Source organism: Epithele typhae (assembly GCF_022376455.1).
Source record: "Epithele typhae strain CBS 203.58 chromosome Unknown BXZ73scaffold_94, whole genome shotgun sequence".
NCBI lineage: Eukaryota > Fungi > Basidiomycota > Agaricomycetes > Polyporales > Epitheliaceae > Epithele > Epithele typhae.
Window position 1 is genome coordinate 72152 of NW_025954285.1, and position 23003 is coordinate 95154.

Genomic DNA, 23003 nt, shown 5'->3' on the forward strand with positions numbered 1-23003 from the left:
CTGCCGCGCCGCCAGGCGCGGGACACGCTCAGCCTCGGGGCACGTAACTCGAACCGACGGCTGGGTAGGAGCCTGGTAATTTCCGTGGAAGACGTCGTAGATGTGTTGAATGAAGTCTTCGGAATCGTAAATGAGCCATCTATGATTCTATGTACCCGGAGAAAATGATGACCATGGCCGATGTGATAAAGTCACGTGATTAATTACCTCAGCACTGCGTCTAAAACGCTCACCAGTACTCCTTCTGGCACGATGACTTCTCCAACGCATCCACTATCCACCGTGTTCCCCCAACCTACCAACTGTTTGTTTTACCTTCGTCATGGAAAGTCGTCCCCCAAATACTCAAGTCGCGGCATCACCATTTGATCAGCCCTCCGCGGACGTAATCGTTCGCAGCATCGACCACGTCGACTTCCTCGTCCACCGAACCATCCTCGCGCAGGCATCTCCCGTCTTCGCGGACATGTTCACCCTCCCCCAACAGCCTCGAGAGACTACGGACACGGACCTCCCGGTCGTTGAGGTTTCCGAGGATAAGGAGACCCTGCGCCAGCTCCTCCTGCTCTGTTACCCAGTAAGCAAGCCCGCATTGACGTCGCCCGAGGAGATCGTTCCGGTGCTTGCTGTGGCCTTCAAGTACGACATGCAATGGCCGGTCGACCTCCTTTCCGCGTATCTCAAGCCCATAATGTCGACCCGTCCTCTGCGGGTGTGGGCCGTCGCGTGCGGCGCCCATCTCGAGGAGCTTGCGCAAGAGGCCGTGGAGCAGATCAAGGCGTGCCGGGTGGCGCCCGAGACGGCCACAGGGGTGGTGTGCAGATTGGTGAGGGCGGAAGGAAGGCGTGTTCTGACCAACGTCAGTGCCGGGGCGTACGCCCGCCTGCGCGAGCATTTGCTCGGTCGCGATTCCTTCACGCTCTACCCCGCCTTCCCCCCTGCCCCCTCATCCACAAACCCTCCCGCAGTGGAGGCTTTCGTGGACTTCGTGCCCGCAGATCCTCCCCCTGACATCCGCCTGCGGTGCACGGACAACAAGGTCGTCGAGGCGCATCGGCTCATCCTGCTGCTCTACATGGCGAAGGTCACACTCACAGAGCAGCCGCGTGAGGACCCCCACTCCCTCCCTCTCTCGTCTGTCAGCATACCCTCCACGCAGCTGGTTCCGCTGCTCCGAGTGTGTTACCGGGGCGCATCCGGATTACCCTCTGGGCCCGAGGCCGTTGCGAGCGTGCTATCGGACTGCCGGAAGCTCCAGATGGACGGTATGTGCCCTATGGTTGAACACAGATGGAAGGAGACAGCAGAGGCAGCACCCTTCGAGGCCTACTTTGCTGCGGCAGACCACTTCGACCCCTGTGACGCTGCCACGGCCGCGAGGAAGACGCTCAAGCACCTCGACGACGTGTAACCCCGAACATGGAGAACGCGTCTGCGGCCGCATACCATCACTTGGTTGAGTTCTCCCGTGATAATCTTGAATTATACCGCGACGAGGTTTCCAGGAGAAAATTGGAGGACAATGTCAGGGACCTTGCGGATAGGTTATACAATTGGAGGCGAAGAGATTCGGGTGCGCCCGTTTGATAAGGTGAGCGGGTATTTCAGAGCTGCGTGAAAAGACATGGGATGATCCCTTACGATTTCTAGATCGCGATCACTGCAGCGTGAACTGCTTTGGTGGTTCGATGTCTTAGCCATCAGTAGAGGCGTGGGGTATGTCTGGAAGTAAAATAGGACTGGTGTGATGTTGTTTGTAGAAACGAGGGGATTCCAGTCTCGCCAAGACGCAGCGATCGCACACCGGCCGAGTTTGGATTATCCACGGCAATTGTCATGACACACGGCTCGGTTATCCCGAGGCTGGACTGCTCTCAGGCCTGCCCCACACGCCCTCTTGCGCGTCCCATGCGTCGACCCTCGTGCCAGCACACCACCATGAAGCATGAAGTAGGTGGGTCAATTGCATGTGCTTTCTGCTGATCGCAGGCGGTTATGCTGATGCATCTGCGCCGTTCACAGCCCCTCGTCTTGCTCGACGTACGGCTTACAATCCCTCCGACGCGCTGACAGCATTCAAATGTTCACAGGTATGACCCCCACCCTCTTCCTTGAATTTTTGTTCGACATCATGTTTCACTCAGACGACGTTACCGTCTCTCGTCTCATGCAAGTCAACAAGGCTCTCAATCTGGAGGGCCCCAAGTACCTGCTCACTCCCTCTCCGCACGTTGCCATACGCACTAGCAACAGGCTTGACTCCTTCATCACTTTCCTGTCTGCGTGCAATGGTTCTCGCCTTGCCTTTCTCGAGCGCCTCTCCCTGGAAATGGAATCTCTCGAAGCCTCTGTCGCGAAGCGTCTGGTCGACCTGCTCACGACACACTCGCATAAGCTCGCTATCGCCTCTCTGCGCATCCTCCACGGCCACCCTGATCTTTCGGTTGCGATCGCTGGACTCACAACTCTCCCCGAGATCCGTTTCGGCAACGTCGACGTCCTCGGCTCCGACATGCTGCGCCGCTTCAAGTCTAGAGTCAAATTCGTCGAGGTGAAGTGGCCTGAGGGTCCCTCCCTGTTGACGCGCCAACAAAGCATGAGGATCCCAATGCTCGTTCTCGAGAACTTCCGGTCATCTCTCGTCAGCTTGATAGCGGCTGTCGTCAACCTCCAGCGCTTCCGGGGGGACGGCGCGTTCCAGCAAGTATATCCTCTCCTCAATTACATCCATCTCCGTGAGGCCATGATCCTGGGGGTCCACACCCGCAACCTGGTTCATACCTTTCCCAGCCTACAAAGCCTCATCATAGACCAGTACTCGGACGACAACGACGACCAAGACACCATCGACGCGCAGCACGAACGAAACGTCGCCGACCAGCTCGCGCACGGCTCGTGGCCGTCCCTCAAGCTCGCCTCGGGTCGGCTCGTAGACCTCTACATGCCCAGCCCGACGTGCCCGATCCGCATGGTTCACATTGTTGAAGCGCGAGCGTCACGGGTCGAGAGAGAGAATCAATGAAAGAAGTGGGTAGAATACATGGTGGTAGAAGTGTCTACAGCTACAGGAACGAGTCAGTGGACGAGTCTGTAGATAAGGTTCAGAGTCTGACCGGAGAAGCCCGAAGTACGAGGCGCTCTACTTTAACACACATCAGGGGCCCATTCATGCAGACGCGCGCGCCCCGCCGCGTCCTCAAGCGCACGAGCACCGTCCACCTCTCGCTCGAGCAGTTCGAGGGCGCGCTCTTCGCGCCCGCCCTCATGGGCATGCTCCAAAAGCCGTGCGCGGCGCAAATTCAGTGCTTCGAGGTCGTCTTCCGCATCGGCCGCTCCATCCCCGCCGAACTCGTCGATCCGCCCGCGCTGCTCGTGAGTCCCGCGAGCCCCCTCGCCGCGTCCCATCCAGTGCTGACGGCGATCTCGGGCGCGCAGGACAGCTGGGTCGCCGCAGTCCGCGGCCTCCCGTGCCTACGCGTGCTCTGCATCGGCGTGTTCTGCCAGCTGCGCTCGTTCCGGGACGTGAGGGAGCCGACCGCGGCGGAGCGCTTCTTCGCCGCACTCGACCCAGGCTCCTACCCAGCCGTCGGTTCGAGTTACGTGCCCCGAGGCTGAGCGTGTCCCGCGCCTGGCGGCGCGGCAGGCCTCTCGGGCCTGAAAGCATTAGTATGTGGGATATGAAGTAGCAATGGAAGGAATAGAATACCGGGTGGGGCCGGGCCAGACAGGTCTACGCCACAAGGTCACGGGAACACACTCAGCACACGGGGCACGTAACTCTCACCGACGGCTGGCTTCAAACATTGGTAAACAACGGAGCCCCGGCGCCGAAGCGCTGGCAACAACCAGAACGGGATGCACGGAATTGTCCGAGCACGAGAAATCCCGGAGACCTCTCTCATTTAATGACAGCCATTGCACGCTCACGTAGCCTGTCGCGTCGCGCAAGTCGCGCGCATACATTCAGTGAATTTGTACAATCCTCCCTGCGCTGCTGCCATGCCATCATCCGCACCTCTGCCGCCTCGGGCTCCGAACTCCGCACCCACGACCCTTTTTGATGACCTTCTCGGGGGTGTTACAAGCGTGAAGGAGCATCAACAACAGGGCCGAGAGGATGGAGGGACCTTCTTTAACGAGGTCGTCAAAGATTGGATGGCCAGGGTTGTCGAATTGATTGTGCACGAGTACAAACGAGATAAGCTGAGACAGAGAAACACGGCAGCTCACGAGCTGGCCGAGTATCCAGTGAAGTGTACTGGGGTCCAGGGCAACGGGGCAGCAAGGTCACTCATAGCGGGAGAGCGAGACAGACGGCCATCGTCGGACGCGTTGCGCATACACCTCACGCGCATCGACGCGTCAACGCGCGACCGCGAATTCCGCTGCATTCCCAGGCATTTCTGCCTTCGGAACCTCCCGAGAATCCCGAATGGAGGGGATGCCAGCGCTTCGGCGCCGGGGCTCCGTTGTTTACCAATGTTTGAAGCCAGCCGTCGGTGAGAGTTACGTGTGCCCGGTGTTGAGTGTGTTCCCGTGACTTTGTGGCGCCGAGCCGCCTCGGCCCGCTTCTATTATTGCTTACAGCTCCATTAGAACTACTCTACTAGTCCCCAGCCCTCAGGGCTGCCGCGCCGCCAGGTGCGGGACACGCTCAGCGTCGGGCACACGTAACTCGAACCGACGGCTGGGTAGGAGCCTGCACTCGACCCGGCGATCACGGGCGCGCAGGACAGCTGGGTCGCCGCAGTCCGCGGCCTCCCGCGCCTATGCGTGCTCTGCGTTGGCGTATTCTGCCAGCTGCGCTCGTTCCGGGACGTGGGGGGCGGAGCGCTTCTTCGCCGCGCTCGACCTCGACGCGCTCGCGCGCCGGCTCGCGGACGCGGTCCCGACCCTGGAGACCGTCGAGCTCGCTGTGAAGGGCGTGCGGGGGCGGAGCGCTCCGGCGTCCGCGCGTCGTGGGCCGGAGAACACGGAGTTCCGGACGCGCGTGGTGGAGGTGGTGAATACGTTCGAGGAGATGACCGCCCGGTTGCGCTCGGAGGTATGTGGATAACCTGTCCTCCCCCAAGGCAAGTAGAACGAACGGACCCATTGTTTGGGGTCTCGCGTTGCCGCACGCTGCCTAATCAGCATCTCCTACTTGTCCCGCTCTCCACATAAAATCCTGAAAAGCGCCTATCTGAACGCTCCTCTGGTATCTACCCTGTCCGATTCTTCGCCAGACCCAGCGGCCATGCCTGCGGATGCGGTATGTGTGGGAGGCCGGCGGGTCGACGCTACGGCCTGAAGATGGTGGAGTCACCTGCGCGCGAATTGAAGGATTCCTCAGGTTGTATCGCGTGAAGGCGATGCACGAGTTAAGCACACATGACCGTCGTGGGGGCAAGAAGATGTTTGACGATTACAAGAATGAGCAGCGGAACGTCGAGGCGTACATCTTGAACTCCGGGTTCTCCGGCCCGAGGCGCGCGTACACAGGCGCGCGCTGCCCGCGCGCACCTTCCACCGCCATCTCGACGGTCTCGAGCGACGGGACCTCGGCCTTGAACAGCTGCAACAGACGAACGTCCAGGCAAGTGAAGTACGCTGACGCCGCGCACGGCTCATGCGGGCTTGCGCGGCCGGCCTGGAGGTTTTCGAGGTGGACGACTATGCCGAGCACGCGGAGGCGCGGGAGCCCGCTTATCGCGCAGATCCAGCTCTCCTGTGTGCGCACGACCGATGGCGGTTCGAGTAAGCAAACAGAGAAAGGGATCGGCGCGCAGGGTGGGGGGCTACTCACCACCATCTCGGGGGCGTCGATCGCCTCGGCCGGAAGCACGCACCCGACCCAGAACGTGAGCTCGAGAAACTCGACGCGCTCGACGCACGGCTTGCGCATCATCTCCGTGAGCGCGGGCGTGAACAGGTTGCCTTCGAACCCGGAGAAAGCGAGCCGGGTGGTGCGCGTGCGCTTGAGAATGCGGCGGAGCAAGCGCGTTTGCATCTGCGGTCCCACGATGTGGACCTCGCGGATCGGGCAGGTCGGGGATATGAGGTAGAGGTCGAGGATGCCGGCCATGAAGGTCTCGAGGGACGACCAGGAGCCGTGAGCGAGCTGGTCGGCGACGTTTCGCTCGTGCTGGGCGTCGATCGGGTGGGATCGATCGTATTCGATCGCGGTGCGTTGGTGTATGACGATCTTCTGCGCGTTGGGGAACGCGCGGATCATTGTGCGGGTTTGCATCCCGAGCAGCATGATGTCGCGAAGCTGGAGGTCGGTGAGGAGGGGGTATACTTCCTGGAACGTGTTGTCGCCACGGAACCGGTGCAGGTTGCCGAGAGTTGTCGCCAGGGTAGTGAGCGACGACTGGAAGTTTCTGAGCACAAGCATCGGGATCCTCGTATCTTGTACACGGAAAAGTCGTCCAATGTTTTCTTCCTCCTCTGCACCGAAAGGGTGCCACTGGAGCACAGCGCGCTCAACCTTGGACTGGAAGTTACGGAGCATCTCGGAGCCCGATGCATCGACCCCTTCGAAACGGATGTGGGTGACGGTTGTGAGCCTAGCAAAGGCGGTAGAGATAGATGAGCAAGATTTGAGGATTGCTTCCAGATGTTGGATGTCGAGCTGAGTGAGAACGACCTTGGTGGCGTGTGTCGTAAGCAAGTCATCTAAGCGCCTGGCCACCGAGGTTTGGAGTGTTTGCATCTCCAGGGAGAGACCTCGGAGAAAAGCGAGTCGAGTGCCGTTGTATGCGGACAAGAAGCTGATGAGAGAGTCGAGATTCTTGCTAGACCTCATCGAAATGCAGGGCTCGTCGAGAAGATACTTGGACCCTTCGATGTTGAGGGACTTGTTTACTCGCATGAGCCGAGAGATTGTAGGGTCATCGGAGAGCGCCATGATTCCAAAGAGGACATCAAGGTAGAGTAGTGGGGCCATCTGAGACTCGCTTGTCAATATTCGGAACACCCTAAGACAAGCATACGACGGAGATGGTTCTGGATGCCGTATATCGACGTACTTGCTCTGTGGGTCACTTGACTAACGACCTCGTGATGAGAGAGATGGGGAGGTACGGAGCGCGGAGTGAGCTGGAAGAGCCAGAAGCCAGTCGGGGACAGGCAAATTGCCAACATGGTGCGATGATGAGGAAATTCGAATGCGGATCGAACCATCTGAACCGTGAGAACTACCGGAGTGATTCCCCGGCGCTCCATGCCCAGCAGTGCCCAGCAGCCTTCGTCTCTACGTTCAGCTGCCATCGTCTCCTTCGTGCCCTGGGGTAAGGTGTACAGAGGGAGTGTACCCCAAGGATGTTCTTTATCGCTCATGTTCCTCTGACGCCTCTCTGCCACCAACCCCGACATCCTGCTATCAACAGCTCCTGCTTTCGAGGAGGTCTATCCATGAGTCACCGCCCCTACTCTTAAGAACGCAGACGCGCTGATCACCGCCGCCTGGCCGTGCGTACCCCAACCTCCTCAGGCTCATGATCCCCGTATACAAAGACCTTTTCGACGAGGGCAACTTCGACAGAGTCCACCGGCGGGCGGGGCAAACATCTGTGGGCAGCGCGTGTACGGCACCTCGGTTTTAGACCGTGCTCGACTGCGTCACCGCGGACCCCAAGACCTCTACATCCTCGCGCATTTGCCATGTCCGGACCTGCGCACGCGGCCGGCGAGCTCGGTTCAAGTACTGCGACGCGACATGTTAGGCCGCGTGCGTGCGTGCTATCTACCCTCATCGACAAAGCGCACTGACGTCCTTGGATCCTCAAGGAGGTCGGTCAGTCTGATCCGCACTTTCCAGCGTCTCACGGTGACCAGCCTCGAGTTCCCTGCGACTTTACGATGAGAACCCGATGGTGCAGAAGATCGAGCTGACGCTGCACGGGTTGCGCGGCGCGTACCCGTGTGATGTGTTATGGGAAGCTCGACTTCGAGTACGAGACGGTGGGAGCAAAGATAGTCGCCAGTTTCAAGAGCGTCGGTAGGTGTTTTTGATTGAGAGTATGCGCCGCGTAGTTAATGGGGTGTGATACAGTGAAGTCCAGATCTTCGGATGCATGCAGGCGACAACGTACAAAGCTTGATGCGGCTCCGGTGCTTGTCAATCTGTTGCTTGACCATCTTAGACTCGGTGATCGGATGCATACTGTTTACGCAGTCCTAGTGAATCTTAAGAAGTGCGGCGTGCCGTGGCGTGCACAAATATACAATGGCAAGTAGCTAGCACATATTCTGCTGAAGTCGAACATCATACTATTACAAGTATTATGCGCCATTTCATTAGGGGCGACGCTCACGCATACGGCTCTCCGAGTAACCAGGCAGAATCTGCGCGTGCGCATGCTCTGGGTCGCCGCGGACCCGATTCTTGGAGCGTTGCCACTTCTGCTTAGCAACGTCCACTCTGGCAGCGAGCGAGTCAGCGCGCGTAAAAAAGTAAAGCGCGGGGAGGTGACGAGCCGCAAGAGAACGCTGACTGACCTTCCATGGTGGGTACGGGTTGCCAGACTCCTCGAAGGTGTTCTTAGCGAACCCTTCACGTTGGAGGACGGCGAGTCCTTGACCGTCTCGAGCTTCACGTCGTTGTTCGGGCTGCAGGACGCACTCAGGATGGCGAACCAGGGCAGAATGCTCGGGGGGACGTACCGGGAAAAGTAGAGAATGCCGAGACGGTCGACATGCTCCTGATCTTTCGGCGGCGCCGCGACGCTGCCCACATTCATTAGTTTATCACGGACCGGGGCGCACGACTTGCCGGTGCACGTGCTCCTCACGTACCCGCCCGTGAGGAACGAGAGCGCGTCGCACGCATTCACCGTCAGCGTCCCGTCCTGCGGCTTCACCCACTTCCACTCGTTTGTCGTGTGGTGCCGGATCTGCAGCGCCGCAACGGGCTGACGGAATAGGAGCGACCAGGATCCGAGGTCGGTGTGACCTTGGCCCCAGAGGCGACCAAGCTTGGCGTTCTCCTCGGGCGTGTACTTGCTGTACTTCATGTACCGGAAGTGGTCCTCGCTCTTGCGCGAGTAGTCGTGGATCTTGAGGAAGTAGTCCTCGGGGAGCTCGAGGGCGATCGCGAGCAGGACGTGCAGCGGGTCCAGCACCTCCGTGTGAAGAGACTGGCCAAGGCATGAGACACGGACCTCTCGAATGATCAGAGTGAACGCGTACCTTCGCGAACTCTTCGATCTCAGCGAGATGGTCCTGGATGACTGCCGGGTGGTTGTGGGTGAAGAAACCGTCGAATTCTGCGAGAGCAAGGCATGAGCCAACGCATGAATAGCCGAGTAACGATGCGTACTAGGAATGTTGTAGACTTCAGTACGATCCCTGAGTCCGGACTCGGCGTCGAGACTGGAGCCAAAGATGAGATTGGTCGGACCGCGGCATCGGGGAGAGCACTCACATGCGGCGACCAGATGGTACATAACCATTGAATCCTCCTTCGTCTAGTGTACCCCAGGTATCTCAACAACGCATATACACAGTGAAGGTACACGGTACTCACCGAGGTTCACGGGTACATACTTCAGCTTCTCCTCAAGCGGCAACTCGTATAACTGCTTGCCCAGTGAGAACTGACGGTTGACGCGCTCCTGCGAGATGTTGAAGTTCTTAACGTAGAAGAACCCGTGCTCTCGGACGCCCTTCACAAGCGTTTCTGCGAGCTGCTTGTTACCCTCGGGCGTGCCGTAGAGAGTGAAGTTGAGGGTGATGAGATCGGCCCAGTCAAGATTTTCCTGCAGCGTTTGATCGGCAATATTCGTGAGAGTTTTAAGGTAGGTAAAACATGACGCACCTGCGTCTCGGCGACGTAGTTGAACTGGCCGAGTTCGGGTACTGGGACGGCGACGGGCATGTTCAAGGTGAAGAGCGTACGAGGCGGAGGACGACCAGAGCGGAAGTCTGGTGAGCAGAGACCTCTACTCCACTTTTAAATGCTGAACGCCATTCCGCACCGGCCATGATAAGTAGGGCTGAATGATGCGGATGTCGCACGCAAAAGTGAGAATGTATCACCTCATAGAAGGACTTCATGACGCGGAAGGCACCGTTGCGGTCCAGAAGAGATCTGGTGACCTTAAGAGTCCACGCGGCACCTATATGATAGCCGCAGATAAAGACCTAGAAACTTGGGTTTACGTCCGCGGGCTAGATCCACCGTCACCTTGCGTCATTCTTCTCCTAAGTTGGCGCGGCTTGCCACCTAGTACTCGTCGAGGAACGGCTCTCGTGAAAAATCGGAAAGAACTACAGGGGTTTTCTGTGATTGGTGCACTTCTCTCTAAACCTGAGTCATAGCGATATCAGAGAGTCCAAGGTGCATGAATGTTATAGTGAGCAGAGTTAGGGAAGGATGGCGCAAGATGGAAGCCAAACTGCGTGTGCCACGTGTCAGCATCAATGCTGTTGAAGTCGTCGGTCCGGGCCTCGGGCGCTAAAGATCTCCAGACGGACTTCGTCCTCATCTCCCGCATCTGCATGGTAAGTACTTTAAGTACTAAGGGTTATACTCCCGTGAGTGGCTGTTCGTCTGTCCGTGATCTGGCTCAGGAGTAGTAAAAATGGGGACCGTCGATTATCGATGGTAAGGCTCCACCGGAGAGCATCGTAGATTCATAGCAGTTCATAGTACATCAGCTCATAAACATCAGCTCCAAAACGACCGCCAGCTTCACCAGCGGTCGATGCTCAACCCACCGGCGCCTTCACATCAACCTTTTCGTCCACCTCTTCAATGCCACTTTTCCTGTCGACTCCGTGTCGTCCACGGGGACATCGGGAGCGTGCGCACCCTTGCGCTGGTCGCGTCGGGATAGGTATAGTGTGAGCATCGCAAACAACACTGACGCGATCGCTTCAGCGAACAGAGGGAGGTGATGAAACGAGCACGCACTCATGCCGAAGTTTATCGCAGCGGTAGTGATGTTCCCCTTGAGCACTCTGCAGCGGCGACGCGGTTGTGACGGTCCAGAGTAAAGTAACGATACTCACCGCGGCTGCTCGACCTGCGGGAAGATGAGGCTGGAGCAAATGGCGTGAGCATGGGGTCGTGATGTAACTGCCTAAGTGAACGTACATAGGAAGCCACGCTTGAACAACATACGCCCACATGTTGGAGTTGCCGATGACGAAGGAGCGCTCTAGAGGTTACTAGGTCAGAAAATGAAGCACGGAGTAACCAAGGTCATTAGCGCACTCTCGCTGTCGCTGCTGCAGAGCTCGTTCGTCCACGCGAGGATCAGGCCAGAAAGGCCATTTTGAACTCCGGTCTGTGCGTGGGTGTGAGACATCGAGAATGATGTGACAGAAAGGGGCACAAACGAAGTAGTAGAAAACCCATCGTCTGAAAATCAAGGTCAGTTGATGCTGAACACGAAGAATGGAATCCCGCACCTCGTGATGTGAGTGTACAAGGGCGTCGCGGCAAGCACGATACATGTGATCATACTCCATGTCTGATAAATGACGTGTCAGCACTCTAGAAAAGGCTCGGTCGAGAGCGTGACGTACGCCTGCAAAGAGCATGGGAGGCCATCGAGCGCCGACGATATCTGACCACCATGCGTACATCAGGGCTGTCGAGAAGGCGTCCTTCAACAGCATTCTTTGCAAGAACCGCGAGGAGACGCACTCGTAACGACTTGAATCGCTTGAATGGCGAGGGGGTACGTGTTGATTTGGCCGATGGTATACACCGTGTGCCCGGCGCGCGTGTTGAAGCTCTTGAGCCTGGCAAGAACAGTCAGCGCTCGCTATCCGAAGCGAAATAGAGGAGGCTGTACGGACCAGAAGATCATCTCGGTGTTCTGGTTGTTCCCGTTGTTAAACTCAACGCTCAGCGTAAGCAATCGCACGGGATAACATCATGATCTGATATCACTTACGAGAACGTACACTGGTGATGGGAAGTGTCAGCATGAATAATGGGGAAGATAATAGAGGACGTACAAGGGACGAGCACCCATATGTGCCATGTGGTGAAGAAACCCTTGATCTGCAGTCGTGGCTCAGCATGAGTCAGAGTAAGCATGCCTCAGAACGCACCTTCTCCCAAGTGAACGGTGAAGGTGGCTTGCGCCCAGCCTTCTCCATCCTAGCGATCGCGATGTTAAGTTGTTCCTGAGTGTAAAATATGGATGGTTTGGTGGTCGTGGGAAGGTCTGTGGTGCATCAGACTTGAATTATACCCTAAAGATCAGCAGAAAGACATGTACATACCAGGCATCAGGAAGAAACCCAGGAGAGCGATCGGGATTGTAATGATGCCGTCGATGATGAAAAGCCCTGAACAGACGTCAGTTCAATACGTCTCCGCAACGAAGGAGACCGCTCACATTTCCATCCCGCCAAGCCATAAACACCATTCAACCCGTTGTAGGCCCCCTGGACAGGTCTTCGTAAGATGCATCTTCATTTGATAATATACGACTCACGGTTTGCAAGAAACCACTGAACATGGGTCCGAGAGCGTTTGCAGTCTGAAAGGGTCTTCATAAGTAAGGATAAAAGAGATCGGAGATGTAAAAGTACTTACATCATCAGGAAAAACCCAAATCCCTATTGAGAGGTAAAATATTTGTAAGCCGATATACTCCAAAATACTGACGCTGTTCCAACTCACCGCAGTTTACAGACACTATCATCTTTCTTCTGGTCGCTTATGGTGTGGATGAGGTATAATTCAACATGTTTGAGGGATATCTGTACATGCAGTTAGCCAATGATGATACATTCGACTGGATCTCGACAAGTAGCAGCGACAGTGTACGACTTCCCCCACTGCTCACATATTAGCACCACACAAAGCTGTCATTGCTTCATGATCTAAGTACTGCGATACCTATGACACGGGTTTGTAATGAATATGTACTACGCAATCTCGATATCCCTGTCACCTCTCTCCGCGTACAGGCTGCCTGCCTTGTGCGACGAACGTGATGGCGGACTGGGCGTGGTGGGTAACGAGGCGGAGACGTTGCAGCCCAACGATCAGACGTGCCGGTGTGGGATCGGCGCATAGCTCGGCGAGTCAGGAGCAGCGATTGTGGCGTTGCTCGCGGAGTGCGTGTGCGGCGTGCGCGCGTGGCCGTAGTTGGAAACGACGTGGACATAGGGGGAAAACCAGATGATAACACTCCCAAGCGTGTTAAGGAATCCCTTCAGCGCGCGCTGGGAGAGGAGGACAAAGAGGACGATGAACCAGGGCAGGTGCGCGGCGAACTTGACAGGGAAGATGAGCGGACCCTCAACGAACGCTTTGAGCTATTTCGGCTGCAGGAGTGCCGCGCGGTTGTACTGTCACTGTGCGTAGCGGTCCGTCGTGCGAGGACGCGTGCTTTGACCGTAGCGCCACGGCCGAAGACAATCGTATTGAGACGGAAGCAGCCGTCGCACTCGCCACAGAGACCGTGCAAAGAGCGCATCGACAATTCAGCAGCCGTCGTGGAGCGTCCAAAGGTGGCACTCACCCAGGCGCGCCCGCGAGTGAGTCAATGACTACATCGTGCCCGATCTTCGCGCCCTGCACCAGTAGTAGAGAACCTCAAGGGACCTCGTCGCCGAACGGCGCTGATGGGGCGTGCTCAACGCGGGGGAGGTGGACCATCAACGATGGTGCGAGCCGGGCGAGGAGCGTGCGCTGAACGGCAGCACATCCGCGTGCTCAGGAAGGAACATGGAACAAAGAAACGCGTGAAAAACCGCGCGCAGAGCTTCGTGGTCTCTTCATGGCTGTAGTACAGGTCCTGCTTGTCGGGAAGTTGGGAGATTAAGAATGCAGACAAGGTGCAAGGAAGAGGCACGGGAACTCACGTCCACTTGGTGCGAGCCCGAGCCTCCAGAGGGCCGGATGGCCGCTTCTTGAACGAGGGATGTCGAGCAGCAGAGGGACTAGATACGGCAGCCGTGGGGAGGCGTGAGGGGACGAGACCAAGGAGGTGAAGGAGACGAAGGACGCAACCACGGGCAACGCAGTCGGCACGCTACATAGCGCCCGAGCACAACGACTTGGCGACACGCGTCCCCGCGCCGTGCCTAGGTGTCTCCAAGCTGCCTCCACCACCACCACCACCACCACCACCACCACCACCACCACCATCACATTCGAGCTCCTCCTCTGTCAAACTCCTCAACCCCTGGCGGCGTCGTTGTTCTCGTCCAGTTCTCAGACCTCCACCTGGTCGCTTCGCCGGCCACACATCTTCCTTCGCCCCTGCGGTCCCGTCTGGGTTGCGTACCGTCGACTATTACTACGACGATGACTACTTGACCAGCCCTCCCTCGACTCGTACGGCCCGAGGGACATAAACAAGGCAATCCCTATGCAAATCGACCCCGCCGTCGGGAGCCCCATGGTTGCCTGCAGCCCCCTTCCAGAGCCCACAATTTTGACGTCTAGGTGGTGAGTGCCTTACTCCCATGATTGCATGTTGTCGCCCTCTCTCTCTCGCCCGCCCCGGGGGTCCAACAACTGGTCACGCTCCTTGCGACACCTACCCCTCCACCCGAGGTCAACCCATCTTCGATTGTGGCGGTTCACCAGCCTCCCGTCCCTCTATCTCGGGCGGGACCGGACATAGACTCGGACGCAGACGCGGATGGCAGAGGCCGGGGCGTGAGTAGTGCGGCGGCGGCGGGCTGAAGAGTGCGCGAAGAAAGGCAAGGTGCGGGAGAACGCCCAGGCTGTGCGCGAAAGGACCAGCGGATGGACGGTGCGCGAAGAGTTCGGGAAGGCTGTCTGTGCGTCTGCACGTTGGTGGGGACGGCGGCGGGCGCTACTGCTCATCTGTGGCCCACGGCGCGATCGGCGTGCACACCGTATTCGCGTGTGCGCCCACCTGGGCATACCTCACGAAGGAGGCCCAGTACTTGATTATCGCGCCCTTCATGACCCTCGGTATTAATGTACATCTATGTCGCTGTGTGGTCTATATCCTATCCTGAATCAACGCTTCGATGATGCCACATTGTATGTGTGATGAGCGCTACTCCTTGGTGCGTGAAGCAGCGATCTACAAACATGAGTGATACTAAATACGTCTGGTGAGGGTCCGCTCTCCCGACTAATTCTTCATTCTCTGTATAATGGTCTCTTATTAGCAGAGGGGTAAGCGAAAAAGAATACTTCTGAGTAACATCATAATCCGGCTCATTAGCCCTCACAAGGCTCAGTAACGTCTCATTATGGATTTGGGTTTTTCCTGATGATGGAAGATACAGCTGCGTTTACCGAGCTCTTCACCTTTGTACCAGCTACCAATCACGTACTGGATAGCCGGGTAGAACGTCGCTTCCGCGAGACCTAGACATGCATACAGAGTAAATAGTTATGCGAAACGATGAATTTTATATCTACCCACCTACGAAAAATCGAATGACGAGAAGGGTCTCAAAGTTTTTCGCGCTCGCCAACGTCATTGTGAGGACGCTCCAGACGATCTCCATAGCCGGAATCTGATGAACATGAGGATCAAACAATGAGTCTGTAGCGAACGCGAACAAACTCACCCAGATGGAAGGACGTATGCGCGTGACGAGCATACTGTTGAGGATATTCAGATCCACGAGGCAGGTGTGACCGCGTATGTACCCACTTGGAAGGGACCTGTCCGAGGACATATCCACATGTCCACGCGGTCGTGATATAGTTGAGCTCGTTGCCGTGTCTGTTTAATGGTGAGCTATGCCTGAGATCTTCAAGCGATCATGCATACAGTTTGAGGCTACGAAGATGGAGTTAGTACGTGAATGCCACAATCTCGGCGTAACGAACGCACTCCTCTTTCATTCCCGAGACGTACGCATTCTATCCCTTCGTCAGGTCCCGAATCATTCGACATCGAACACGAACTAACCGTGATGTTCTGTTGATCCAGATACTTGCTGAAGTACGAGAGCGCTGCGTATGTGAGTAGACACGCGTCGAGCCTGGACAAAAATCGCCGTTCTTCTTCCGGCTTGTCCCACGTATCCCTAAAACGCCAATCAGAGCCGATCGCGATCTACGTGCGGCGACTCTGATACTCACCACACCAGACTCTTCCACGATCGCGACTTCGGAGCAACGATGGCGGAATTTTGAGACATTTTGAACATACTGTCCCGAAGACACCAAGAAGCACAGAGGGGAGGTCGGCCACGGGAGGTCGTAATGCTTTTCCCTCAACCGCTAGATAAGTGCGCTCCCTGCGCGCTTCTCGCGGCCGAACGTCATTCTGGCGACGAAGGCACCGGTGGGCGGCCTGTCGGATGCACGGCTGGAGGCCGCCATTAACCGTACGGTACCTGTAAGGGCCCCGAGATTGTCATCACGCCAGATGACACCATATCGAAGTCAAAGTGCTCACCGCAGATCAGGAGCTACCCCGCCAACTTCTGGATGATGACAGCTCACATGGTTCGCAAATGCCTCTTAACAGCCGCGGTGCCCCGACGGCTTTTGCGCTCTCGGATCGCGACAGAATATATGCTGGCTGAAGGGGTGTTCCAGAGAAGATGCGGTCAATGCTGCTGAAACTGAACAACCTCACTAGGTGGACGAATGGCGTCATTGACGCTTGGTTCGGACCAAGCCTCTCAAGCGCCGAGGCAACTTAGACGACGCTTGGTTTCGGTGCCCGCCGCCTTGCTCTGTGGGGCGGAGTTCGCGGAGTTCTAATTACGATGTGCCTGTCCAGTTCACGCAATGGCTGCACTGAATTGCACCAACGCTCGCTCTTGCTTGACTTTGTCATCTATCAATTTTGTGCCTGATCATCATGGCTCTCAAACGTGTGCCGATTCGTCGTCGCGGTCGATCATATGACTACTGCAGTCAGCCCCACCACCGCCGGTCGATGCGACCGTTCGGCCTTTCAACCTCACGTCCCACGAGCCGTGTATTCCTCGGGTACCCAAACATGCGTATCCGTCATAATTCAGGCAGCGATTACCTTCAGGTCGATACTTTTGCGATCAGGATCCTCGTCCGCTTCCGCGACAGAGGCGTCGAGTGCGCTCTCGAGCTTGCGCTGCTTGGCTGCCTTGCGCTCGTCGCGACGAGAAAGATAGAGCGTGAGCATGGCGAATACCACTGCGTCATATGTCTGTTAGGAAGAGGGTGCACATCGAGCAAGCGGACGCGTACTCATGAAGAAGTCGATGACCGCCGTGGTGACGTTGCCTTTCAGAACGCTAAGGCGAGTGAAGACTAAGTCGCTGGATCATATGAAAAGTCGAGGTCACGAACCGCGGCTGCTCGACTTGTGGGAATATGAGGCTGAGGCGCGGAATATTAGTGAGATATCAGATCAGTAGACGGCTTGAACGCTCACATCGGTAGCCAGGCTTGCATCACGTACGCCCACATGTTGCAGTTGCTGACGACAAACGACCGTTCTGCCACAGGACATGGATGATGAGCGTCACAATGGGGATAACGCGACGGTGCGCGTACTCTCGTTGTCGCTGCCTGTCAATTCGTTCGCCCATGCGAGGATCAGGCCTGATAAGCCACCCATGCAGCTCGTCTACAACGATCCGCATGTTAGGTAGGCAGGGGAGATGACGATCAAGAATCACTGACGAAGTAATAGAGTACCCATCGTCTGGGAACGTAGGTCAATCCCGATGAAGGAAAGAGCAAGATGAAGATGTGCACCTAGCTGTGTGGGTGTAAAGAGGCGTCGCAGCGAGCACGATGCAAGTTATCATATTCCACGTCTGTTGAGCACAGTCAGATCATAGACGGCACAGGGATCCATAAGCACGCACCCCGGCGAAGAGCATGGGAGGCCATCGAGCGCCGACGATATCGGACCACCAAGCGTAGCAGAGCGCTGGAACGCCGTGAGCCAAGTTGGATAAATACAGAGGGAACGGAGGTTCTTACTTGTAACAACTTGCACGGCATATATAGGTAGGGGATAAGTGTTGATCTGACCCACGCTGTAAACCTCCTTGCCGGCGCGAGTGTTGAAACTCTTCAACCTGGTGCGCATCGTGAGTCCGGACATCGACACTAGAACCTCAAAAGTAGTACATACCAGAAGATCATCTCGGTGCTGGCACCATTCCCATTATTGAACTGCGTAGATCAAGACTTCAGTCTCACCAAAGCAGACGCGACATGTGCGCGTTACCAATACGTATACTGAAAACCAACCCATTCAGATATGTTCAAGAGAAAAGTGACAATAGACTTACGCGGCACCAAGGTATAGATGTGCCAAGTGGCGAAAAAGCCCCTGGTCTGAAGAACGATGAGAAGAGTCTTCGCATGCCTTCCCTTAAGACTTGCCTTCTCGCGGGTGAAAGGTGCTGGTGGCTTCCTCCCAACCTTCTCCATCCGAGCCTTCGCGATATCAAGATGGGCTTGAGACAAGATAGCAGACGGCTTCGTGGTCGTCGGAAGATCTGTACGCGGTGAGTGAGCTGTTGGACAAGCGTTTGATATCGTGCAGAAGACATACCCGGCATGATATAGAAACCGAGAAGCGCGATCGGGATCGTGATGATACCGTCTATTATGAACAGCCCTGTAACGAGCGATGTTAGCTGGTAACGCGTACGCAGCGACGAAATACTCACATTTCCAACCCGCTAGGCCATACGTTCCGTTCAAACCGTTGTATGCTCCCTGCATGGCGGATACAATTGGTACAGGTTTAGACGATGAAGTCATGAATATCCCTCACCGTCTGAAGGAACCCGCTGAACATCGGACCAAGAGCACTTGCTGTCTAAAGATATGATATCGGCGAACCATCCGTAGCGAGAAGACATCGCATAATACGCACATGAAAAATACAAGCACGTTTGCCGAGTTCTTCTCCCTTGTACCAGCTGCCGATGACGTACTGGATGGCGGGATAGAATGTCGACTCGGCAAGACCTTTCGTGGCGCGTGAGCGCATATCAGATGTGCAGAAACAAGCGAACATCACATACCGACAAAGAACCGTATCACGACGAGAGTCTCGAAGTTCTTCGATGTCGCCAATATCATTGTAAGGACACTCCAGATAACCTCCATCGCGGGTATCTATGTGGGAGGGGTGACGTCAGTATGTGCGGTGCCCCCAGCCAAAGGCATGGATCGAACCCAGATCGAAGGACGTATGCGCGTAATGAGCATGCTGTGAATGGGCTTAACAAACGTCGCATAAAACACACAAGAGCTCGACAACTCACTTCGAAGGAATTTGCCCGATGACGTAGCCGCACGTCCACGCGGTCGTAATGTAGTTCAGCTGGTTGCCGTGACTATGATCGGCTCGGGTGAGTCCGTATATATATGTAACATGGAATAACTTACAGCCCAAGACTACAGGATACTAGCTATTAGCAATGGCACAGAAACGACGTTGGCGAGGCTTACTCTTCTTTCATCCCGGAGACATAAGCGTTCTGCGAAGAGGTCAAATCTCGGGGTAAGTCCTAGTAGGTGAATGGACAACGCACCGTGATGTTGTTCTGGTCCAGGTACTTGCTGAAGTAGGACAGCGCCGCGTACGTGAGGAGACACGCGTCGAGTCGGAACAGGAACTTCCTCTCCTCCTCAGGCTTGTCCCAAGTGTCCCTAAAAGCGACTGAGATTCAGTCGCGCGCGCTGAGAGACGGGATATCACTCACCACAGCAGGCTCTTCCACGAGCGCGGCGTCTTCTTCTTCACAGGGGACTGTTCAGACATGTCCAGAGGTGATCGAGAACGGCGATGCGGGATCTCGTGCGGGGAGAGCGCACGAAGACCGCTTGCACACTGGGGCGCCAGCTAAGTACTGCGCAGGATACGCTAGCTGCCCGCGCTTGGGCGGCGTGCTTGTAAGAGGGAGGCATTGCGAAGCACCCTCCAGGAAGCTCGCCATTATACTTGGCGTTAGTGCGCAGATTTAAGCACGCAAGATGACACCATATGGAAGACCGGCCGAATGCTCACCGGGAGTACTTTTGCACGACGGGCTGTGGCGGAGGTACCATATTAACCCCGTGTACATGGAAGCGCGTCGAAGGTCGGCGTGTAGAATGGTGGTGGTGCGAACGTCTGTTGTGGGGTAAGCGCCGGAGAAAGACTTGCTCAATGCGGCCACGTGGAATAGGCGCCGAATATTTTCCAACATTGCTGCGGACAACGGGCTTTGATCCTTCTCCGTAAGTATGTTTCCATCTTGCACCATTGTGCCTCCCCTCGACGCTGTATGACGTGCGCGCACGCAGGTTGTCTATCACTTTATCTCCAAGGCACAGAGAGTCGTCTGAGCCACTCTTCCAGCGATGTTTCCGGTCTCAACGACTGGTCAGCAGCCAGATTCGCAGCATAGGAGACGAATGACGCGACGCAACAGTGTTTATATACCGGAATAAGCCAGAAGAATTGATCATATCAGGACTCGCTGGTCATCGGACTCCTTCTGCACCGCAATGGTCTCCTCAACGTCATGAACCGCTTCTATGAGGTGATACGTTCTCACTCTCGCGTGCGACCTCTGTGTTATTCAGCTCCCTTATCCCGGCTGAAATATTCTTCTTGAAGCTTTCTAAAAGCCGTGGGGAGTACACCCTGTTCGTCGTACTAGTTCTGCTCTCACCCGTCTCCAACGCTCTCCGCCAACATGCCCGTCGCCGTCCCCTTGCCCGAACTCGGCCAGTTCAACTACGTCCCAGAGACGAAGGCAAGCCATTCCTTCTGGTTCGCCCGTCATCAGAGCGCTGATCGGCGGTAACTCAATCTGACAGGAGAACATCGACTGGGCCGATCTTATCACTCTCGACTTCAGCCTCTACGGTACGCCTGAAGGCAAGAAGCAGCTCGCGAAGACACTTGTCGAGGCCGTCCGCGTTCATGGCTTCTTCTACGTCAAGAACTTCAACATCTCGCAAGAGCGTGTCAACCGCCAGTTCTCTATGGGCAAACAGTTCTATGAGCTGCCGCTGGAAGAAAAGTTGAAATACGTTCCGGATCTTGGTGAGTGCTATGGTCGCGTGGTGGGTGCGTCGCTCATTTCATGTCCTATCTGTGTGTCAGACAACGGTGCCTTCAACGGTTACACTCCAGCGGGCCGTCGCATGTGAGTTCTTTCGCTCGGCGCTGCTCTCCAACCCTCTCATCTCGCTACAGTCTCGACACCGAGTCTGGACTCAGGGACCGCATCGAGATCTACAACCTTCCTAGTAAGCATCGTTACTGGGCCTGCGCATGCGCTGTGGGGCTCATGCCTTTTCTCTCGCAGAATTCGACGGTTTCTTCACCCACAACCACCCGGCAGTCATCCAGGACCATCTCGCTGAGATCGAGGAGTTCGCAAAGGTACGCGTTCCGCTGATCATCCGAGAAGTCCGTGTCTCATGCCTCGACCAGTCTCTTCACACGGAGGTGCTGGACCCGCTGCACGTCCTGCTCGCGATCGCCCTCGAGCTCCCCGAGGACTACTTCCTCAAGATCCACGACTACTCGCGCAAGAGCGAGGACCACTTCCGGTACATGAAGTACAGCAAGTACACGCCAGAGGAGAACGCCAAGCTCGGCCGCATCTGGGGCCAGGGCCACACCGACCTCGGATCCTGGACGCTGCTCTTCCGTCAGCCGGTCGCCGCCCTCCAGATCCGCCACCTCCAGACGAACGAGTGGAAGTGGGTGAAGCCGCAGGACGGGACGCTGACGGTGAACGCGTGCGACGCGCTCTCGTTCCTCACGGGCGGGTACGTGAGGAGCACCGTGCACCGGTACGTCGACGCCGTCCCAGCATCTATCATTGATCCAGTCTGATGCGATGAGGGAAGCGTCGTGGCGCCGCCGAAGGACCAGGAGCACGTCGACCGTCTCGGTGTCCTCTACTTCTCTCGGTAGGTCGCGTCCGTCCCGACTGCGATCCTCGTCAGCGAGCTTACTGTCTGTGTCCTGCAGCCCTAACAACGACGTCAAGCTCGAGACGATCAAGGACTCGCCTGTCCTCCAGCGTGAAGGCTTCGTCAAGAACCAGTTCGAGGAGTCCGGCAACCCCGTGCCCACCATGGAAGGTCAGTCGGGTCCCTCTTCTCCGCGCCCTTCGCTGTCTCCCGACCATCTGTTCTGTGTCCATGTCCTGATGCACCGCCCACAGAGTGGACGTTCGCGAAGCAGAAGTGGCAGCGCACGAACAACAAGGTTCGCGGCGACCCGAAGTACGAGACCGCCCAGATCCTTCCCGGCTTCTCGGAGAAGGTGTACGCCTGAGCGCCGTCTGATGCGGCGCAAAAGTAAACGCATAGGGGCTTTGTAAGTTGCGAGTCTGTTTTGTATACGAAGTGTACTTCTATTGGATCCACCCACCGCTCGGCTTGATCGCGGGGCGGCGCGGGAGCCCATCGCGCCTCAGTGTGTGTGTGCGGCCTGCTCTCGAATCGCCGGGGTAGCGGGTCCGTCGATGGAGAAGCCCGAGTTGCAGGGTCCCTGGGAGATCTGCGGGCGACGCTTACGGACGTGAGCCACAAACTTTCCGCATCTTGCGCGCTCCCTGACACTCATCACCTTCGTGAATGTGTGTGTCCTCGCGCACCACAGAACGCAGGGCCTCGTTGCAGCGCCCTTCTCACCGGCGCCCACACGAACGACTGCGCACTCCGGACGCCCGGACGCGTACTCCGCAGAACGCGCCCTCGAATCCGTTGCGCCGAATGGGCGCACGGATGCAGCATGGACGGCTGCGCCAACAACACGTTGTCCATCCCGCGACCGTCTCCCGCCCCCTCGATCAACTCTCGGGTCATGAGGAGGTGAAACGGCCGACGCGCGGTCCGCACTTCCCTGTTACCTTTGCGGCTTCCGGATTCGAGCTCGCCTTCGCGGCTGGCGGCGGGAGCGGCCGGTGTTTCGTGTTGGTGACTCCGCTCCTCGCCGTCGCCGTCGGGTCGGACGATCAGCTCGCCCGAAGGCAATAGGACGGAGCTTGTCTAACTAGCTCCGCAGGGATGACTCGCCATAACTCCTTTCAATTGTTGGCGAAGACGCACGAACGTAACTCAGGGTGCGTCTCCGCTCGCGCCC

At 56.8% G+C, this 23003-nt stretch overlaps 8 protein-coding genes across 8 annotated transcripts; 3 read left to right on the forward strand and 5 right to left on the reverse strand.

Moving 5' to 3' along the window:
* Window positions 1-361: 361 nt before the first annotated feature.
* BXZ73DRAFT_19299 (uncharacterized protein) lies at window positions 362-1390 on the forward strand (the record flags this gene model as incomplete). The annotated part of the gene is made up of 1 exon (XM_048017581.1): window positions 362-1390. A coding segment is annotated over one exon (1029 nt), but the record flags the coding sequence as incomplete, so codon positions are not given.
* A 548-nt stretch (window positions 1391-1938) lies between these two features.
* On the forward strand, window positions 1939-5056 carry BXZ73DRAFT_106912 (uncharacterized protein; the record flags this gene model as incomplete). The annotated part of the gene is made up of 7 exons (XM_048016768.1): window positions 1939-1954; window positions 2023-2040; window positions 2091-2955; window positions 3159-3372; window positions 3436-3585; window positions 4597-4670; window positions 4732-5056. 7 exons carry the CDS (start codon window positions 1939-1941, stop codon window positions 5054-5056), a joined length of 1662 nt encoding a protein of 553 aa, XP_047872266.1.
* A 348-nt stretch (window positions 5057-5404) lies between these two features.
* On the reverse strand, window positions 5405-6928 carry BXZ73DRAFT_106913 (uncharacterized protein; the record flags this gene model as incomplete). Its single annotated transcript, XM_048016769.1, has 2 exons — window positions 5405-5707; window positions 5786-6928. 2 exons carry the CDS (start codon window positions 6926-6928, stop codon window positions 5405-5407), a joined length of 1446 nt encoding a protein of 481 aa, XP_047872267.1.
* Window positions 6929-8280: 1352 nt separating this feature from the next.
* BXZ73DRAFT_92948 (Clavaminate synthase-like protein) lies at window positions 8281-9859 on the reverse strand (the record flags this gene model as incomplete). The annotated part of the gene is made up of 10 exons (XM_048026536.1): window positions 8281-8385; window positions 8482-8523; window positions 8565-8592; window positions 8647-8709; window positions 8749-9119; window positions 9172-9248; window positions 9302-9354; window positions 9407-9449; window positions 9509-9740; window positions 9800-9859. The coding sequence occupies 10 exons, from the start codon at window positions 9857-9859 to the stop codon at window positions 8281-8283; spliced, it is 1074 nt and encodes a 357-aa protein (XP_047872268.1).
* An 850-nt stretch (window positions 9860-10709) lies between these two features.
* On the reverse strand, window positions 10710-12647 carry BXZ73DRAFT_81902 (major facilitator superfamily domain-containing protein; the record flags this gene model as incomplete). Its single annotated transcript, XM_048023598.1, has 18 exons — window positions 10710-10846; window positions 10898-10944; window positions 10996-11025; window positions 11081-11144; window positions 11201-11273; window positions 11326-11347; window positions 11398-11459; window positions 11515-11579; window positions 11636-11733; window positions 11791-11810; window positions 11889-11899; window positions 11953-11998; window positions 12049-12164; window positions 12223-12288; window positions 12339-12387; window positions 12438-12482; window positions 12539-12561; window positions 12626-12647. 18 exons carry the CDS (start codon window positions 12645-12647, stop codon window positions 10710-10712), a joined length of 996 nt encoding a protein of 331 aa, XP_047872269.1.
* A 2523-nt stretch (window positions 12648-15170) lies between these two features.
* Window positions 15171-16089, reverse strand: BXZ73DRAFT_81903 (major facilitator superfamily domain-containing protein; the record flags this gene model as incomplete). The annotated part of the gene is made up of 7 exons (XM_048023599.1): window positions 15171-15304; window positions 15363-15456; window positions 15511-15544; window positions 15597-15668; window positions 15780-15808; window positions 15858-15975; window positions 16031-16089. 7 exons carry the CDS (start codon window positions 16087-16089, stop codon window positions 15171-15173), a joined length of 540 nt encoding a protein of 179 aa, XP_047872270.1.
* An 830-nt stretch (window positions 16090-16919) lies between these two features.
* On the reverse strand, window positions 16920-19673 carry BXZ73DRAFT_106917 (MFS general substrate transporter; the record flags this gene model as incomplete). The annotated part of the gene is made up of 23 exons (XM_048016770.1): window positions 16920-17074; window positions 17129-17175; window positions 17231-17260; window positions 17316-17379; window positions 17438-17510; window positions 17567-17588; window positions 17642-17703; window positions 17755-17819; window positions 17873-17970; window positions 18027-18067; window positions 18123-18133; window positions 18187-18396; window positions 18453-18518; window positions 18571-18619; window positions 18678-18722; window positions 18780-18874; window positions 18931-19024; window positions 19085-19118; window positions 19174-19245; window positions 19298-19306; window positions 19361-19389; window positions 19444-19561; window positions 19615-19673. 23 exons carry the CDS (start codon window positions 19671-19673, stop codon window positions 16920-16922), a joined length of 1548 nt encoding a protein of 515 aa, XP_047872271.1.
* A 919-nt stretch (window positions 19674-20592) lies between these two features.
* Window positions 20593-22193, forward strand: BXZ73DRAFT_92950 (Clavaminate synthase-like protein; the record flags this gene model as incomplete). The annotated part of the gene is made up of 9 exons (XM_048026537.1): window positions 20593-20652; window positions 20717-20945; window positions 21006-21048; window positions 21099-21151; window positions 21211-21287; window positions 21339-21703; window positions 21761-21823; window positions 21885-21997; window positions 22081-22193. 9 exons carry the CDS (start codon window positions 20593-20595, stop codon window positions 22191-22193), a joined length of 1116 nt encoding a protein of 371 aa, XP_047872272.1.
* Window positions 22194-23003: the final 810 nt, after the last annotated feature.